General features: G+C 38.1%; 1 protein-coding gene across 3 annotated transcripts in view; it reads right to left on the bottom strand.

Moving 5' to 3' along the window:
* Positions 1-19,874, bottom strand: part of LOC149814172 (stomatal closure-related actin-binding protein 1-like) — a 36,141-nt gene extending 16,267 nt beyond the window's left edge. Inside the window, exons 1-7 of one of the 3 annotated variants that reach the window (XM_089990220.1) lie at positions 19,493-19,874; positions 18,647-18,948; positions 17,598-17,726; positions 14,956-15,048; positions 13,908-14,048; positions 6,822-6,890; positions 5,221-5,304 (exon numbers count right to left, since the gene is read on the bottom strand). In XM_089990220.1, the coding sequence (XP_089846346.1) occupies positions 5,221-5,304; positions 6,822-6,890; positions 13,908-14,048; positions 14,956-15,048; positions 17,598-17,726; positions 18,647-18,922 (792 nt within the window). In that variant the 5' untranslated portion in view covers positions 18,923-18,948; positions 19,493-19,874. The remainder of the gene's footprint in view (positions 1-5,220; positions 5,305-6,821; positions 6,891-13,907; positions 14,049-14,955; positions 15,049-17,597; positions 17,727-18,646; positions 18,949-19,492) is intronic. The other 2 variants (XM_089990221.1, XM_089990222.1) reach the window with 2 other exon arrangements.
* Positions 19,875-20,906: the final 1,032 nt, after the last annotated feature.

Genomic DNA, 20,906 nt, shown 5'->3' with positions numbered 1-20,906 from the left:
GAAGGCGGTCTAGTTGTTGTCATCATATCACGGTTGAAACTTGGGAAGCCTAATGACAATCCAGCATCAGGCAAACGTAAATGAAGTATTTTGGGTTTTACTTCTGAACCTGGGCATTTATGCATTAGACCACTGGTTTCAGGTTCATAACATAAAAGCACTATATTTATACCATGAATGGCCTCACCGATACCAATTCATAACTGAAACGTTTTGCCATGCTGATTGGAATCATTTGTCAAGTAACCTTTTCTTCTTGTACATATTTGGAAAGCTAGTGGAAGAGGAGGAAGGAAACTTCGCAGTGTGGGTCTCATATGTGCTAACAGGTGTTGGAGCAAACCGTGTATCATGGCTTGTTCTTCCCCGAACTGCAGTTTATATCGGAGCTTCTGGTGTTGTGTTTGGTCTCTTTGCAATAAGCATCCTGGTCAAGATGTGTTGGGATTGGCGGAAGATACTTGACGTGCTTAAATTGGGCCAAGTTGTTATGAAAGAGGTGTTGGAAGAATCACAAGCTTCAAAAGAGCGTGGCATGTTCAAGACTGAGCATTTCCGAAGTTATAAATCTGAAGTTGATGTTGTGAAGAAGACAGGGAAGCTTAACAAGTCCATTGCCAAAAAGTTGTTGCCAACACAACCTGTGGACTTCAGCATCAAACCATGGTGGGGTGTATGCCTTGTTAATTTCACTTTGGAAGAGTTCAAGAAACTCACTGAAGAGGAAATGCCGACCATTGACAAAATCTGCAAGGAGGGAGCAAATTCATTTGTTCTTTTTGATCATGTAGGCATAAGGGGTCTTTTCCATCGAGGGTTAATCTACTTTGATGTTCATGTTTATCCAGATGATCGGTTCAAATATTACAGGATGGAAGGTTTTGTTTCTAATCGGGAGCAATCATATGAAGACCCAATTGAAGAGTTACTCTATGTTTTATTCGTTGTTGCCAATGAAAATGCAAGTGTTGCTGAATTGGCTACAACATTACAAACTGATCTTTCTCAGTTGCACGTTGTTGCATCTTTCGCTTGTCGACTTGGCTGGGTTGTAAAAGTAATTGACCCAGTTTTTGTTCCCCAAGAGTCAAGTTTACCTGTTTCTATTGAAAGTGATGAAGATGATGGTTCTCATGCCCGTGTCAATTCTGCAAGCCTGTTTGGTGATGAACATAGTGTACCACAAGGAAATGGAGGGATTTTTAAAGATTTTATGGGAGACATACCAGAGATGCTTTTGATGTGCGATATGGCCTATTTAAGGAAGCCTATGATCACATGTTATATCCAAACCCTGCCTCAGGAATGATAAATGAACCACACCTCCCGTATTTCTGGTTTCTTGGAACTGTCCTTGGAAAAGCAATGTTTGAGAGTATTCTTGTCGAAATACCTTTTGTGGCTTTCTTCTTGAGCAAGTGGAAGCAAAAGCATAACTACCTCAATGACTTGTCTTCTTTGGACCCAGAATGGTACCAGCACCTCCTTTTCTTGAAGCATTATAAAGGCGACATTTCTGAGTTAAGGCTATATTTCGTAGTCATAAATAATGAGTACGATGATCAAATTGAAGAGGAGCTCATTCCAGGTGGACAAGATTTACAAGATACAAATGAGGATGTAATAATGATTATTCACCTTGTTGCCCACCATCGTTTGAATATTCAGATTCGTCAGCAAAGTTCAAATTTTGTGCAAGGATTTCAGCAGCTCATACAGTCAGATTGGATAGGGATGTTCAATGAGCAAGAACTTCAGCTTCTTATTTCAGGATCAGTTGATGTCCGGGGCTTCTCACTAGGGCACCAAAAGAGATTTTTGAAGTTTGTTACTGTGGAGATAACAAGTCGTCAGAGCCGACTTCTTCCCCACCAGGGGAGAATGATGCAGAGCAGGTCCGGAACGTCACAGACCCAACAACAACATGAAGACGATTCGGGTCCCAGACTGGACCCGATACCCGGATCCACCAGCAGCTATAAAAACCCTCTCCTAGGGTTGCGTGAGGGGGGATTTTGGATTCTGAAAAGTTTTCTTTGCAACTTGCTTCAGCCACACGTTCAGTACTGCATTTTTTTTCTTTTCATTTCTTCTTTATGCTTCCTTCGGGTTTTTTTTTATTCAGCTTCCCAACCACTCTGTTTTATTTTTCTATTAGTCATCCTTTCTTTACTGTAAGCATTGCCCATTATTATAATAAATCGATGCTCAGATCCATTGATTTGAGCCTTTGATTTCCTCGGACCCACTGATCTGAGCCTTTGATTTCCTGCTGCCTTGGGTTATCGCATGTTGCGCAGTCATGCGTTGAAGGGAGCAGCAACCTCAACCCCATCACGAGGCAGCGTTGTTTCCCTTCCTGAATCCTCGACCTTCAACGCCTGCACCCTCACGCGACAGTTGTGATCTCCTCACTGCATCATGATGTCACATTTCTCAACAAACACAACGTTGACAAGCACACGCATGGATGCACACACAGCACAAAAATCTAGGCCATAAAAATCTTTGTTGCCAAAGAAACCCAAGGACAAAATATCCATAACACAGTAGATAGAGGACCATACATTTATTTTCTTTCTATTTTCATTATCTTCGCTTGAGCATGCCATCCACCTCATGTAGGATGAACCTTTATTATTTAGTTACAACCATAGACACTTCTAACTTTATTATATACTATCAACAACTACTTATGAACATATTGATGGCTTAATTCCTATTAAGCCTAAAGTTCTCTTTGGCAAAGCACTACATCCCAGCTTCACTTCTTTGGGGGGAAAAAATCATCCAGTGTAAAGACCTCAGCAAACCACAGGACCAGATGCACCAACAATTGCTTTAATCGTTTATAGAAAACCAGCTATGTCACATGGGTGCAGGTGCGGGGTTGCGGCAAATATATATATATATATATATATATATATATATATATATATATATATATATATATATATATATATATATATATATATATATATATATATATATAGTCCAAAAGTTGGACAAAAATGACTCTGGGTGCGTTGACTGCACCCAGGGTCAGGTTGACCGCATCGGGTGCGGGTGCGGCACCTAGTTGAAGAGTCTCTGTGACATAGAAAACCAGTAACTTATCCCAAAATTTGACACTACAGTACAATAAAAATCATTTCATATGTCTTATTTGCAAGCTTATCACATAAGGTTTTGCATTCGCTTATACCTGCAATAATGCAGGTGAAGATCTTCAACCATTAATAGCTTTCCTGGAAAGAATGATAGTTTTAAAGTCTAAACCATAGTTACCAGGAAACAAAATGGATACGAGAAGTGATGCGTGAAGCGGAAGCGGAGAAGCGAATGTTAAAAATGTAGTATGAAGCAAGAAGCAAGATATAGCTATGAAGCAATTATGCAAGTGCATAAAAATGAAAAGGAAACACATAGAAAGCAATATGAAGCGTGGATGGAAGTAAATAATAAATGACATGAACACAAATATAAAACCAACAGGCAAGCTTGTTATACAAAATTATAATTTTTTAATATGAAAAATATAAGTGAGGGGAACGCAAGTAGGAAGTGACAAGAAGCGAGAGGGAAACATTAAGGAAGTCAAAGGGAATCGATTTGGGAAACGAAGAGGAAACAAGCTTCCCACTAAAGGGAATCGAGTTTCCCATGTTTCGGAAGTGGGTTTCAAAAAGCTTCCCCTCCTTTCGAGGAGTTTCCGACTTCCAAAGCAAGCTTCCAGGGAAGCAGGTTTCCCCGTGTAGCAAGAAGCTTCCGATAACTATGGTCTAAACACTTGTTATGATTAGACCTAATGCACACTTAATAATAGAAATATAACTCAAAACTCGGATGCATGAAAGGGGAAGAAAAAGAAACGATATTAGCCACAAAGAAAAACACTTATTAACTAACAATAAGTGTAGTAACCTATATACAGAGTAGATCAAATCTTGTGAATGATCAGAGCAGTGTCATTACACAGAAATGGCAAAAATACAAAAAAAGAACAAAAACATATTGTAGACACCCAATTTTTTCAAAATGCCCAAATAATAGCATTGCTATAAGTGCTTTTTCAGGTCTTAAGGCAGAAATCCCACAAACGAGTCATTTCTTACCCTAGTTTAGGAAAAAATCCCAAAAAAAGTTAGGTATAAATAACCCTTAGAATTCTAGAAAAATACCACAAAAATGTCAAAAATACCCAAAAATATAACAAAATCCCCAAATTTTAGGGATTGTCGTCCAATAAGAATGTCATCAAGCAAGATTGTTGTCCGGTAAGTATTGCCGGACGATATTGGGGATGGCAAAATGTCTCTGTTGTCCAGTCTTGTCCAACTCGTCCAGTTTTGGAGACGGCAAAAAGCTTTGCCGTCCAGTCTTCGGACAGCAAAATCCTTTTGTCGTTTGCTACGCCAAATGTGCGGATAATCCATTTGGCTTATCCTTATCTTATCAATAACCGTTTCACCTTCTCTTACGCATTTCTTAGAAACGGGAGACTGTTCTGGATAGGCCTTATCCCCATTTGGAGATAGGCCTGAACCCATTTGGGTTGGATCTAGATCGGAGAATCCAGTAGTCAATATCTTGTCCAAAAAACCTATAAATAAGACCATTCCCCTAAAGTCTGGTTATCAGAAAATCGGGTACCTAAGTGTTGGAACAAGCTTACTCCAACCCTACCTGCACTCTGTCCTGAAGCTGTTAAAGAGCTCTCGTACCTACGTAGAGGTGTTGACGGACCAAAAGGAGCCTAAAAAGAACTAAATGGACCCCCGAGTCCGAAAAGGGCATTTTTCATATTCTTACTTCGTTTATTTCAATTTTTTGATGGGTGCTTATACACATTTTTTATATTTGTTTGCATACCCAAATCTCTGACGGTACGGTCTTAACTCCAAAAATCGAGAAACATGTTTAGGCTTTACCTTTCCTTCCGGCAAAGGCCGGTCGAGACTTGCACACAGCGTCCCCACATCTCTCAAAAAGGATTTTGCGTAATCCGGGTAAGTTGATCTTTCTCAACTTCAAATTTTTATCAACATACACTCTGACAAGCATATAGTGCATAAATGGTCTTCAAAAAGCTATGCATCATACATCAAATGGAGAAACAACAATAAGCAGATTACATATTAGAATCAAAGAATTTAAGACATGAATAAAACAATGAATTAATGCGAAGAAAAAGAGAATAAAAGAAAAGGGAAGCCAAACCTCTTTACGAAGTTGTAGGGAATGCATGGACTTTTCTGCTAGTTGAACCCGCAAGGCCTGAAGCTCATGCTCCATGTCCATAACCTAATTGTTCAAGGAGTAAATATCAGTTAGCAGTCTTATCTCCTCAAATAAGAACAGTCTACCATAAAACTATATTACCAGGAACCTCTGTTTTTTCTTCTTCACCAGTGTTGTGCATGCATCATTTCAGTCCATAAATCCAAACTTCAAACTTAAAGTTTTCTTTTTACAAAGTCATATCTTTCACACAAAATGTAGATGCCTGGAAATTGGTGCTGATGGAATTGTACTTAGTATTGTTTTGGTCACTAGATGATAGGTACAACTAAATATTTAAGATAAGCAGTGGCAGGAAAAAATCATTGAAGCAAATATGAGATCTTTGGACTGGCATGAATATAGATGCAATGACTAATGAAAGGAAGGGTTCAACCTTTGGAGCTTCCAAACGTTCAGCCAAATCATTGGGTTGTAAAGAAGAAAGGGCTAGATGCAAAGATTGTCAACGACACGGAGATGCAAAATTCAATTGGCCAAGACTATTGAAGGACCACTTGGTATTTAGCTTGCAATAAAGAAATAATTGTCATCTATTTTGCCTCTGTTTCCACAAGAGATGACCCAAGCTTTGATGGGTATGCAACTCCATGATTAAATGGAACTTTTGAGACTCCGTGAAGGACATTCATTTGAGCTGCTCAATAATGAGAGAACTATGCTGGAAAGGAGAATCAATCGCTGTTGCATCACAAGATGATATCATTGGCTGTCCAGCTCTATAACCCTAATGTGTGAAAAGCTTATTTAGCCTCAGGGAACCACTGCTTGAGATGTTCACATGGCTTGTACCAAAGAATAAGCCCATGACTACTAGCAATTATCAAACAAGGGGCCAAGAGAGTGGGTTTCTCATGATGTGTGAATATTAGAACTTGACCTCACTGAAAATGTTCTTTAATTTGTTTGCCTCCAACAAAGCATTAAAGCTAAGACTCGTAACAAAGGTAGCCAACGGCCAAAATCTCCAGATTCTCCAAGAGTCCAACACTTCCTTAACCAAGAATTCAAATTTAAAACAAAACAATGGAAAAACAAAAACTCAAACATAAGCGTCAGAATAAATGGACTCAAACAGAACTACTAAAAACTCCAAGACAAAACAGGCCACAATTATAACTTAAGCTTAATAGGGAACAGGCCACAATTATAACTTAAGCTTAATAGGGAAAACCTTCACTAATATAATTTTACCACAGCATATAGCATGGGCAGATGCAGTGGCAATTTCGTGAAAGTGTACAGAAGTCAAGACATCTACAAACTACAAAACTCCCAAGGCTTATAGAATCTAAAATTACTAACAAGAAAGAAACACTGAAAATTCATTTCAAAGAAAAAACATTGGAAAAAAAAACCATAGAGATCATTTTTACTGTCAGGGCTGGGAGTAGCTACACTCATCAAGTACTGTGAAGCCACATACGTTATACCAAAGATATGCATCAAAATAAACCTTTTGATAGGGTTTATATCAAGCCTTAATAATACAAGACAAATCAACAACAACATCACCATACCTTACTTGGCTGATGCAACATTTTAATTCTTCTAGCCTCTTGTACTTCTTTCATCAACTCTTCCAAGTCCTGCAATTGTAAGCATGAAACAGTAAGGCAATAGCATTGTTAAAAAATGTAATCTCATAGATAATCTCATATGTAAATATTTTATCATATGTAATCTTTAATCTTTTCTTTTCAGTTTAGTTACATTAGGATTAGAGTAGTTAACTTTAAATTTCAGTTTTTTTTTGGACATATGTAAACTTTATGCTTTTTGACCAAGAGTCAAAAGCCATAAAGTAGAGAGACGTTGGACTCCCAACAGCTCTAAATAGAGCCGTTGGGAGCCCAACAACACCCTCTCCCTTCTCATTTCTTTAGTTATAAATAGGGGACTATCCCCTTTGTAATAGATCACTGTTGGTGTGGGTTTAATCCCACTTGAATGAAATTCATTCTTTACTTTTTATTTGTGCATTCTCTTTTGGGTACTTTGTGGATGAACTTTAGCGGTTCTTGAGTGAATGCTTTGTGTATAAACCTTTATGGTTCTTTAAGAGATTATTTATGACAATTCGGTTGTGTGTTCCATCTTCTTTCATGGTATTAAAGCCGTTGGTTGAAGCGATCAAGCTCATTTCAATTCTTTCGGTGCATTGGGAATAGTGCTACTCGAGTTTTTGAAAGGAAGTGGTGTTCCTTGAAGTTGTGATCGTGTGAATGCTTGAAAGCTTGAAGGAATACTTGTACTCAACGTTTGTGGTAGAGTATTCTCTTCTTTATCTTCTTTATCTTCTTTTTTGCTTTTTCCCTCTTTCTCAAAATTGTAAAATGGATGACAATGATAATGTCACCATTAAGGCCATCAAACTCAACGATTCCAACTATATCACATGGGCTTCAATCATGAAGCATCTTATATGGGAAAAGGGATTATGGGGATTAGTGGATGGGACCGATATGAAACCTACACTAATCCTTACAAAGGATAAAGAAGAACCTCTCACGAAAGTAGAAAGGATTAAGGTCATCTCCACTTACGAAAGAAATGAAAGGAGTGGAGAATGGGACATGCCAAGATCATGTATTGGCTCATTACAAGCGTTGACATAAAGAAATGCTCAAGTCTTGCAAAATTTGAGCATGCAAATGATGTGTGGGATTACCTTAAGAGAATGCATTCTCTTAAAGATATTGCACATGTGTGCAATCTACAAATCAAAGTAAGAAATATGGTTCAAGAAGACAAGAGCATTAAGGAGTACTACAATGGCTTGTCGAAATTGTGAAAAGAGTTAGCTCTTCTTAAACCAAAGTGGCATTGTCCACAAGATATTGAACTCCACTAAAATCAATTCAATGCAAAGCATTTTTTTCATTTTATTAGTGGATTAAGATTGGAATTTGAATCCACTAAGTCTATTCTTCTCCATCGTGAAAAGGTGCCTTCAATAGAGGACACAGTAGAGAAATTAAATATGGAAGAAAATAGATTTAAGAATAGAATCACCAAGTGTGATGATGACTCAGTTCTAGCCGTCTCAAAACCACGAAACTATGTTAGAACCTACAAACCCCCTAACTATGGAAGGGGAAATGATAAAAAACAAGGCAATGATTTTGAGAAAAGAAAAATCATATGTTATTATTGTTGTGAACCTGGACATGTGAAAACTCACTGTCCAAAATTAAAAAGACCTTATGAGAAAAAGGTTACCTCCGTTGGACCACCACAAGAATCAAGTGAATCTTCAATTGGAAGTATGTGTCTCGCATAATTGATCGAAACACTTCAACATCTACTCAAGAGAGCATCTTCATATACAGTCTCTTCAGTTAGCACCTCCGATCCAGGTAAATCTTTATGGCTTCTTGACTCAGGTGCTTCATTTCATATGACCCCAAACATTAATATGTTATCTGAATGTCATAATTCAAATGGGTCTAATGTTTTTACTGTTGATGGGACATCACTAGAAATCAAAGCAATAGGAGATTTTGAAAATGTTTCTCAAAAATTAAAAGGTTTTTATATTCCACAAATTAGGTATATTCTAAAATTAAATCTCAATCTCTTGTTTGTTTTTCAATTAACTGACCATGGATATAACGTTTCATTCTCCTCTCGTGATTGTCGAGTACAGGATCACCAGTCAGGGAAGCTGATTGGGGAAGGCCATAGAGGAGGCCTATACTATATGAACTTTTTGAAAATTCTCAAGAATATGTTATGTTGTAATGTTCAGAAAAAATGACTTGGATCTATAGCACAGGAGACTTGGTCATCCTAGCATATCCAAAATTCATTTTTTTCCAAATATGAAAAACTTTTGTAATCCTGAGACATTTAAATGTGAAAAATGTATTCTTGAAAAAATAAAGAAATTACCCTTTCAAGAAAGAAATTTTGTCTCTTCTCGACCTCTTGAGTTAGTACATTCAGATGTATGGGGTCCTGCAACTGTCATATCTGAAGGAGATTTTTCGTACTATGTCATTTTCGTAGATGACCTTACAAGGCATACTTGGATTTATTTTCTCAAACATAAATCTGAAGTATTTTTTATTTTTAAATATTTTATAACCTTGTCAAAAACCAATTTAAGAATGACATCTCTATTTTTCACAATGATTCAGGGGGAGAGTATTTATCAAAAGAATTTAACGATTATTTGAGTTTATATGGTATTACACATCAAAGATCATGTTTATATACTCTACAGCATAATGGTTTAGCAGAAAGAAAACATAGGCATATTATAGAAACAACAAGAACTCTACTCATTACTCATCATGTACCAAAAAAAATTTTGTCGAAGCTACTCTAACTACAGTATATCTCATTAACAGAATGCCATCATCCTTGTTAAACAATATATCACTCGTTGAAAAACTTTTCAAACAAATTCCAGATTATTCAAGGTTAAGGGTATTTGGTTGCAAATGTTTTGTTTTATCTAACAAAAATGACAAACTTTCCCCTCGTGCCATTCCATGTGAGTTTCTTGATTATGCTAACAATCAAAAAGGTTATAGATGCCTTAATATCATAACTAGAAAGTTATATGTGTCACAAAATGTATCATTTTTAGAAAACGAAAGTTTTTTTGAAGTTAAAGATTCAAGAGAAATTGATGAATACTCCTTATTGGACTTAGTTCCAGAGACTAATGAAGGAGAAGTTGATCAAGAAGATCAAAATGATATAATAAGCACTAAATCATCTCATCCAGACTGCATTCAATACTTCAGATGAGGTAATCTAGAGCAACCATGTGCTCTAGAAAAATATATTATAGCCCATGATCAAATAGAAACAAAAAGATCATCTATGGTGTCAAAAGTGCCCGAAAAAATTGTATTCTATGAGTCTTTTTCACCAAAGTATCAAGCATATATTGTCTTGTTACATTCCTACATAGAACCGTCTAATTATGATACAGCAAAAAAACATCCTAAATGGGTCGAAGCCATGACATCAGAGTTAAATGCCTTAGAAAAGGCAAATATGTGTATTATTCAAGATATTTCACTCAGAAAGAAGCCCATAGGAAGACGATGGGTATACAAAGTTAAAACCAAGAATGATGGCACTCTTGAAAGATTTAAAGCCCGACTAGTTGTCAAAGGTTATTCTCAAGCATATGCAAAAGACTACGAAGCGACTTTTGCACCAATCGCTAGAATGACCACCGTAAGAACCTTAATAGCTCTTGCCTCTATAAAGAAATAGCAAATTTTTCAGATGAATGTCAAGAATGCATTTCTCAATGAAAACTTAGTTGAAGAAGTATATATAGAACCACCACTTGGCATTAAGATTCTTTAAAGAAAAGCCCTTCGTTTACATAAGGCCTTGTATGGTCTTAAGCAGGTCCCAAAGGCTTGGTATGATAAGTTCAGTCAAGTTATGTTTGATTTTGGCTTTCAATTTTGTCTTACTGACACAGCTTTGTTTATTAAGAAATCTAATACAGGTATTATTATTATTATTCTTTATGTGGACGACATGATCATCACAGGAAATGATAAACAGAGAGTTGACAATATCAAAAAATTTCTCAAAAACAACTTTGAAATGAGTAATTTAGGGTTTTTTAAAAAAAATCTTGGTATTGAAGTGGCTTATTCTCCTAGAGGATATTTACTAACTCAATCTAAATTTGCTCTTGATATTGTCGACAAGTCGGGAATCACAGATGAAAAACATGTTGACACTCCTGAAGTTGTAAATATCAAAATAAAGATTGACAATAAAGAACCACTTGAGAACCCAATATCTTACAGACAACTTGTTGGGGCATTGTCTTATCTTTCCATCACCAGACCTAACATTACACATGTTGTCCACACATCAAGTCAATTTCAGCATGCTCCTACCACTGTCCATATGAGAGTTGTGTTACGCATTATTAGATATATTAAAACTTTTATTTTTAGAGGACTTTTTTTGTTTGCTTCTTCCTCATTAGAATTAATTGCTTATATTGATACAGATTGGGGAGGTGATCCCAATGAACGACACTCAACTACTGGACTTTGGGTGTTTTTAAGAGAATCATTGATTTTTTAAAGGTGCAAGAAGCAACAAAAGGTTTCTCTTTCGTCAACTGAAGCAGAGTACAGAGTCATGACTACAACCACTATGAAAGTAGTCTGGTTGAGGCGACTGCTTAAAGATATATCTATTGGGAGTACAGGAGCATCATGTCTATGTTGTGACAATAAAAGTTCTATTTACATTGCCAGCAATCGTACATTCCACGAACGGACCAAGTATATCGAGATGAACTGTCACTACGTGCGAGAGGAATTCCTACAAGGCACTATTGATCTCCTATATGTCTTCTTAGAATATCAACTAGCGGATTTCTTTACCAAACCTCTCGTTGCTCCTCGATTTCACTTTCTTTTGGACAAACTTTCGGTTGTTCAACCATAAGTTTGAGGGGAATGTTAAAAAATGTAATCTCATAGATAATCTCATTCCATCATATGTAATCTTTAATCTTTTCTTTTCAGTTTAGATACATAGTTTAGTTACATTAAGATTAGAGTAGTTAACTTTAAATTTCAAATTTTTTGGATATATGTAAACTTTATGTTTTTTTACCAAAAGCCATAAAGTAGAGAGACGTTGGACTCCCAATAGCTCTAAATAGAGCCGTTGGGAGCCCAACGACTCCCTCTCCCTTCTCATTTCTTTAGTTATAAATAGGAGACTCTCCCCTTTGTAATAGATCACTGTTGGTGTGGGTTTAATCCCACTTGAATGAAATTCATTCTTTACTTTTTATTTGTGCATTCTCTTTTGGGTACTTTGTGGATGAACCTTAGTGGTTCTTGAGTGAATGCTTTGTGTATGAACCTTTATGGTTCTTTAAGAGATTATTTGTGATGATTCGGTTGTGGGTTCCATCTTCTTTCAGGCATTAACTTAAAAGCATAGGCATTTAACACTGATAAAATCCACGTGAAATCTGAAATTTAACCCATAGCATTTTCAGTCAATATCAATGCAAAGAGAGTATCAAATAACTACCCACACAATTCAATTCCATAACTTTGAGCAAAAAAAAGAGCACTATGAATTTTTTGTTATTTTTGGTCAGTAGCAGCATGATCCTGCGTAGCATTTAGAAATCCACAAAGTTAATCATACTGTCGCCCTGAACAACATAACCATTTGAATACCATACATACAAACCTTTACTTCACACTATGCCCATCTATTCCCACTCATCCTCAGTCTGACTTTGCATTTTTATACCCACTAGAGGTTGCAGAGATGACAAATTTTCATATAAGAAAAAATCAAGAGAAATTGAGATGCCTAACATCCACTTGGACCCTAATACCAACTTACATGTCTAATATTCAGATAAGGTGGGAGAGTTAACTGCGTCATACACCTTAAAGATCTTCAATGGATACATCAGGAATAACAAACCACCAGTGGGGAAGCTCAAAGCCTACAAAACACCAGCACTATGGAGTCTCATCAAGATCCGTATTCACACTCTCACGAGCCTCACTATGAGCTAATAAAGGACATCCAGTTACAATCACGATTACATTGCCAATCAAATTCAAGGGGGAATATTGCACCATAAACAACATAAGCAACCAGTTTCATTGAATGTGCCATCAGAATTCAAGACAGAGATCAAGTTTAAGTCCCACAAGAATGTGCATTAATGTTTGAAACACGCAAATGTTGTGACAGATTCAAACCCCATAAACCCTCACAATGGAAATAAGACAATTTTGATAGTAAGGCCCCATCAAGAACATGAAAGGGAGGTAAGACTGTAATCATAACGCCAACAGTAAAATAATACGACAAACAATAGAAGGCTTTTAAATTTTGAATAAATGAAAACATGTATCACTGAGAAACAGTTGGACATGTCAGCACTATCCATAAATTTGTAAACATTTCAATATTATAAACACGAATGTGGGTTATCAACAACAATGAAACCAGAAAGGAAGCCAGAAGCAAAAGTCATGATTACACCTACCAACAAAAAATAGATTATAATAAAAACCTTTTTTACAAGAATTGTGTTCAGAATATCAACCTTAACTAATCAACAGCTACTAGGGATGTCAGTGGACCGGGGGGACAGCGAGGCCCCGCCCCGCCTCGCCCCATTTGGACCGGGGATGAAGGGCATGAAACGGGGATGGGGGCGGGGATGAAGGTTAAAATCTATCCCTATGCAGGGATGGAAGCGGGGATGGACTTACGCTTTCCCCCACCCCGCCCCATCCCGTCCCCGTCTCAAATTCTCAATCCCCGCCCCGCCCCCAATCCTTCAAGGGATGACTATAGACCAAGGGGAAACGAGGCTCCGCCCCGCCTCACCCCCATTTGGACCAGGGATGGAGGACATGAAACGGGGATGGAAGCGGGGGTTGAGGTTAAAATCCATTCCCGGCGGGGATGGAGGTTCGGATTTTGAAACAGGGCGGGGGTGGAGACCTTGTCCCCCACCCCGGTCCACTGCCATCCCTAACAGCTACTATAAATGACTAGGAGAAGGTAAAAATGTATTGCAGAAAACACTCGCAACAGATGGGTTAAAGAGGACTAACTTGCTTCTCAGAAGCTTTTAACATCTTTTCCTGTTCCAGAAAGGCTTGTTCAACTCTACGCACTGCTTCTCTAGCACCTTCTATTTCAGCTTGAGCAACTGCTCTTGCCTCTTCAACCATCTTCTTTGCATCGTCTGAAGCCTGAGCAATTGAGAAGGCAAAATCGATAAAACAACTTCCGCAACAAGAAAATGCAAACTTGTAATCCTTCTAACAAAACACACAGCAAAATTTAATATGTTTGTCCAAAAGTAGTACAAGTTATTTGAGCTTTCAGGCTATACTGTCAAAACTTTATCGAATCCCACTAGAATATGCTCTAGACTATTTCTGGGCACTGAGATTTTTCCTCCTGTTTCCTTACTAAAGGAGTTAACTCACAAATTGATGTTTGATCCCACATAAACCATAGTTTAAGAAGCTAAACTCTGTCTAGAAATCCCCAAGCAAAACTATACCATATGGATATGTCTGTAAAACATATGACATGGCTATAAGTTTTCCATTAACAGTTGTACAAAAGGGGCATAGGTATTGGAGTAAAAGTGGAGCATCTGAGCAGCATAGGGCAAAAATTCTCCTTTCAACAGCAGTCCTAGAACAAAAATCTAGACCAAACCCTATTCATGCAAGGTAAATTGCAGCACTTGTTCAGTTTATTCAATAGAAGAAAAGAGAATTGTTATCTAAAAACAAGAAGTTAAATTGTAAGGGAGTCATACACACTACTTCAAAAGTGGTACAATACAAGATTGCATCACTTTCTTTAAATCATAAAACTTTCATAGTCTACAACTAAAAGACCAGCCTTTACAATATAGTGATGATCGACATACTGATAGGCTTATCCTTTCCATTTTATAAGAGAATTAAATTGATGTTCTGAAGCACCTTCACATCTAGAGTTTTTCATATATTATTGATGCAACATTTTTTTCCTTCATAATAGAGTGAACACACACTGTGTTCCTAATTTTATATATGTCAAAGTCTGGTCACACACAGAAAAGAGGGTACAGGGAAGGTGGCCTTCCAATTTCTGCATCACCTGCTTAAGAAAACTAGCAAGCATTTTTACTTCTGATTTTTCCTGGAGTAATTCTCCTTCTCTCTGAGTCAACTGAACAGCTAATGCCTCCACCTACATGAACGGACTATATCTTAGCACAAGAAAGATGTAATATATAAAAAAGTCAAAAAAGAATCAGAAAAGGGATTAACAATGAGTATCAAATTAGAACCATATTGATACAACAAATTCATGAGCATTATCATTTACAGTGAATAATGGGCATTTGCATACAGCTCTAATTTTTGTTGTAAGCACTACAAAAAGTATGTTATTATCACACTAGTGCTTGACTATGTAGTATGAAATGCAACCAAAAACATGAGAGAACAGAGATTCAAGTGGTCATCCAAAAGATTCTAATAAACAAATGGCATCACTGTGGCGCATCTATCAGGTATGATATGCCACAATTTGAGAAAGTTAATAACAGTAACAAAAGAAACATCAATGGAGACAGTATCTTGAGTTTATCTTTACCATCAGTAATATACAACCATAGGCATGGCATCCGAATAAATACCACCTCATGTAGCTATTTAGAGGAGTCACATTTCAAGTCTACCTACATAATATGATAAATTTATTAAATATCATACTGCTCATCTCATGTTCTGTTTTCTATCTCAGGCAGTCGGAATTTGTTAAGATGTATTGGTATATATATCCATATACATATGTATATTAACCTATATATATATATATAATATATATGACTTTTTTTATTGTAATAGATTTTGCCTATGTAGAGGATTTCTGTCTTTTTACACATATGTAATAGGTACTGCCCATTAGAGGCAGATTTGTCTTTGTTTATATTTTTTCTCCTTCTACTTTTATTCTTTGTCTTTTCTTTATTATGTGAAGGCATAATGGTCAAAGACCAATATAGTCGTTGGGACCTCCCCAACGGCTACATTTATAGCAATTGGGAGCATCCCAACTAGGGGTGTCAACGGGTCCGGTTTACCCGGACCCAACCCAGACCAAACCCTATAGGGTCCGGGTATGGTGACAAATAAGAAGACCCGGGTCCGGACTCGAAGGTCCGATTAATACATGGACCCAGGTATAGTTTGTGAAATTTCATACCAAACCCGGGCCTAACCGGAGTTCCGATTAAGACCCAAAATTTTTCAATGTAAAAATGATAAAAAATATTTTCTTACAAGGTATGAGTCTGGTTCATGTAGTTCTTATCGGTTTCGGGTATGGATTCTCTTATAGTAGACCCGAGTCCGGACCCGATACCATACCCAAAAATCTGGTCCAAGTCTGGTTCCACCTGGGTCCGAACCAAACCCAATCCGTTGACACCCCTAATCCCAACGACTCTTTTGGGTCTGATGTGGTCTATAAAAAGGGGTTTAAGTCCCCTCTTGTATTATGCTTTTCTTAAGCATTCACTTGTGAATAAAGACTTATTTTTATGTGTTGTGCTCTCTTGTGAATGCCCTTAGTGGCTATTGTATGCACTTTTTGTGGTTTCGTATTTACCGCTAATTGGCTTTTGTATTGTCCCTTGGTGGACTTGTGATTTTGCACATCGTTCTTTAGCCTTGTAAGCCCTTAGTGGCTTCATTATTGTATTTCTTCTTGTTTCCTAACAGAATCATGAGGCCCATCAGGAGTATGTCCACGGGTCGAGTTTACCCGGACCAAACCCTATAGGGACCGGGTATGGTGACAAATAAGAAGACCCGATTAAGACCCGGGTCCGAACCCGAAGGTCCGATTAATACATGGACCCAGGTATAGTTTGTGAAATGTTATACCAGACACGGGCCCGACCTGAGTCCAGATTAAGACCTGCAAATTTTCAATGTAAAAATGATAACAAATATTAATTTACCGGGTATGGTTTGGGTCTGGTTCATGTAGTTCTTATCGGGTCCCAGTATGGTTTCTCTTCTAATAGACCCGATTAGACCGGGGTCCGGACCTGATACGATACCCGAAAATCTGGTTCCACCTGGGTCCGAACCAAACCCAACCTGTTGACATGCATAATCAGGATGTTATCCAAGAGCATATCCATCACTGGACTAGCGCTCTTATCTCAAAAAGCTTCAAGACAAAACCTAAATGATGAATTTCCATTTGAGCAGAGACTACTACCAACAGACAGCTTCACAAAAAAAGGAGTCAATGCCTGATTTGAATTCTGAGGTGGATAATCAAAAGAATAGAAACTGTCAAAGTGAAAAATACAACCCCAATCGAAAACAACAGAAAGTTCAAAATATGAAATCCTCAACCAAGGTTTTACTAAAAAATGATCTCACATAAGCCTCCAAAATCCTTTCATTAGTTAAAATCATGGTCATCTTATCTTCCATAAGATGCTACCGCATCAGTGCAGAATCTCCACACTGCTCCTGAACCTCCTTTCAAAAGTTTCAAAAGCCGGACAAAATAAATTTGATCTATTAGGTACAGTGCTGTGACATGTAATCATTGAGTTTGCATTTGTGGTTCTACAGAATTACACTTTCTATAGGTAAAAACCTTGTCACCCATGATCAAATTATGTCTACAAAATTTATTGAAGGTGTCTTAGCATTTAGACTCGATAAATACAGATATAAAACAACAGCACAGAAAAACGATAATCAACCAACCATAGAAATGGCCTCCTCCACATCTTCCTTGTTACAGCCTGCCACACGACCTCTTAGTGATTCTAAAACATCTCGCAACTTCTTCAGAAGGACCTGTCTATCCAGTGAAGCTGCCTCATGAAACTTTGCCTGGGAAAAAGTCCAATAACAAGTTTTCAAGCATGGACGACCTGAAAATACCCACAAAAACCACAAAAACCAACTCTGGTGTTGTAAAACCAAATTTGATCAAGCAACTCAATTCTGACATCAGATCAAATTTTGACCTGCATAGGCTGAAAATATATGCATCGTATTGATAAATTTGATATATACAGGCATGCATGTAATTTGAATAAAAATGTTCCAGGTTTACAAATGAGGATCATCACCAGGTGCAACTGTAAAGTGCTCACCCGTAATTATGGAAACGTGGGGTCAAGTCCAAAGAGCAGCCACTAAAGTAAAATGCAGAAGATTAGGACTGTCTACAGTCTGCCCTTCCCCCAATACCCCTGAATACAAGATGCAGTGGGTGGACTTCATGTTTATGACTATGTAAAACCTTTGAAGTTTTTGACATAAAAACATGGAACATATTGGCATTTAAAACAGGAGAAAAGAGGATTTTCCACAAAATGAGAGGTCACACACACACACACACACACACACACACACACACACACACACCTCACAAATTCCAGTTACTTCATACTTAATCCCACTGGAAACTAAATCGAAACTAACCTCTATTTTGTGTTTGCCTGATTGTAGATGAAAGCAAATTATTATTATTTCCATTCCAGAACCCTACTCATAGATGCATAGCCTGACATGTACGTTTGGATGTGGAGATGCAACGTAAAAATATGCAAGTATGAGGTTCTGCATCATGCATAAAAAGAATCATGCCAATAAAGTTAAAATAGTTTTTGTTTCTTTTGGTTTTAAAGATCAAATTTTCAGTTTTAAGATGAACAGTAGGCTTCAAGAAAATCAACGAACGTCTATTTTGCAAAGTAACAACTAAAACATTACTGAGTATTCTACAAGAAGGAGAACAAGCAAACCTCAGAAGACAACTTGGCAGCCGCAGCTAGGCCCTTCTCGAATTTGCTCGCTAGATCCTTCACTGACAACCTTTTCTGCTGCTCCAGCAGCTGGGCAGTCTCCCGAGCAACAATCATTTTCATGGATGGTATATCCGGGCTTTCTTTTGGGTCCACGATCCGATCATTCGCCTCAATTCTGTAATTTGGGAATCGGTTGGTGGCAAAATTCACATCAGCTGAGACCGACTGAACCGGTTCATTCTGCTTAGAATCCTCCACCCCGTTTAACCTCATTCTGTAATCGATATCGTTACTCCCTCCTAAATCAAACCAATAAGAACGAAACTAAATGAGATTCCATGCATGCTAGTATCTTACATATTCAAAAGCTTCAGTCCCAAATCACCACCAAGGCAAAGAAAATCCAAAATATGTTCGTTTAATCTTAGATCCTCAAACGTTCACGATTTTCCCTAAACGACGCACATATGCTCAAAGCTCCCACCACTTTCTTTTTCTCTTTCCCAGGGAACATCCATCCTTGAAACCAAAATCTGCTAGCCTCCATGAATTCTTTAAGACTCAAAGTTTATGTTTTTGAGCACCAAGGAGATTAGGCTCAAGGGGCAGATTGGTCATTCAGTAAGCATTCAACAACAGGAACCCTATACCCAAACTAAGCAACCAAAATACACAACCTTCTCCCCCGAAGAAACCCCAACTAAATTAACACTCTGAAAACATGTTCCTAACTAGAAAATATCATCAACCATAAGAATCTCATTCATCGCCAAAACAAACAAACCAACCGAAATTTTGTTTAAAATTTCGAGAAAAAGAAAGCAGCATTCGACAATTCCTCACCTCTCCACTGACGATTGCTCCAATCTTGGGATGCGCGAAGGGCGGGAGGACTTAGTTGCTCAAAGAACAAAGACCGCCACTAGCACCACTACTACTACCACTACAAGAGATAGCAGAACTGAACCTCAATTTTAAACTACGAAAACAGCAAGTAGGAACGAATATGGAGGAGGGGAAAAGAAAACACTCGGGATGGAAGAGGCGAAAAGAGAAACCCTAGAACTGAAACGGCGCAGAGAGCGAACACCAAACTCCGATCAGAAAACTTCAGGAAGAGGGGAAGAAACCGGCGAAGGAGTAGGGTTTACCGGCGAATTTCAACACCTCCCGGAGAGCTTCCGGACGCGTCGTCAGATTCCCTCGTCGGAATCGCGACAAAGGAGAGAGAGAGAGGGGGGGGGGGATGAGGAAAGAGTTTAAATAGCGCGAGTGGGAAAAAGCAAAGAAAAAGGAGAGAGAGAGAGAATTTGGAGGCAGAAAGGCAATTGAATCGATTCATTGCATGCAACGCGAACCCACACCCACCCTGGCCCGCTTCGAGCTAACCCCAGGCCCACACCAATTGGGGCCCACATTCTTTATTTGGTAATACGGGTAAAACTCTAAAATCAAGGCTTTGTATATCGTACTGCCATTTGTACACGACAGTGCATATTGATGGAACTGACGTCATCCTTCAGTGCTCGGATGCAAGCGTTACTAAATCCGACTTAAGTGGATATCGTCCTATCGGATCCGGAGTTGGATGAAAAAAGCTAGTAATTTGATCTGAAATTCTGAACCCAACTAGTTTAAATATCTAGCTATTGGATCCGGACTCCATTTCAAATTTGGATTGCAAACTCTAATACCAGATCCTAATTGGATACTTGTCTGGATGTTGCTTATCTTTTCTACTGAATCCCACTAAATGGATCCCAAGCAAGTCAGATATCCAACACAGGTCCGAACCGTTCTTTTTCAAAAAGTGAAAGTGGTTTTTTGGGGGGAGGATTTAAAATTTGCACGTGGCCTCAATACTTTATAGACCTTGTTTTGAAAACTTAACTAGAAGTCAAGGAATCTTTTCCGAACAAAACTCCCGAGGTGGGCCCCACCTCCTATGTATATCTTCCTGACGCCGAGCCATCGTTGGATCAGGGGCCGCCAGCGACGAAAGCTCTCTCTCTTTTATTGTATTACGATTATGCCACTTCAGTGTTTTTTTTCTTCTGGTGTCTGGTTTTTCGTTATCTAACCCATTCCGGTGAAATGGACTGCACCCCAAATCCAATTCGAAGTGGAATGGTGAAATGCATTAACGAACTCAGATCAGGTTAGCTATATAGTTTACTCGGATCAAAATTTGAGTGCAATCGGAGTCAGATATAGCCAAAACCGAGGCGATTAAATAATTGGGCCTGATCATTCTCAC

This window comes from Nuphar pumila, chromosome 15 (assembly GCF_984573655.1).
Source record: "Nuphar pumila chromosome 15, dmNupPumi1.hap1.1, whole genome shotgun sequence".
NCBI classification, from domain to species: domain Eukaryota; kingdom Viridiplantae; phylum Streptophyta; class Magnoliopsida; order Nymphaeales; family Nymphaeaceae; genus Nuphar; species Nuphar pumila.
The sequence above is the reverse complement of the archived record's forward strand: the minus strand, read 5'-3'. Positions and strand labels throughout refer to the sequence as shown.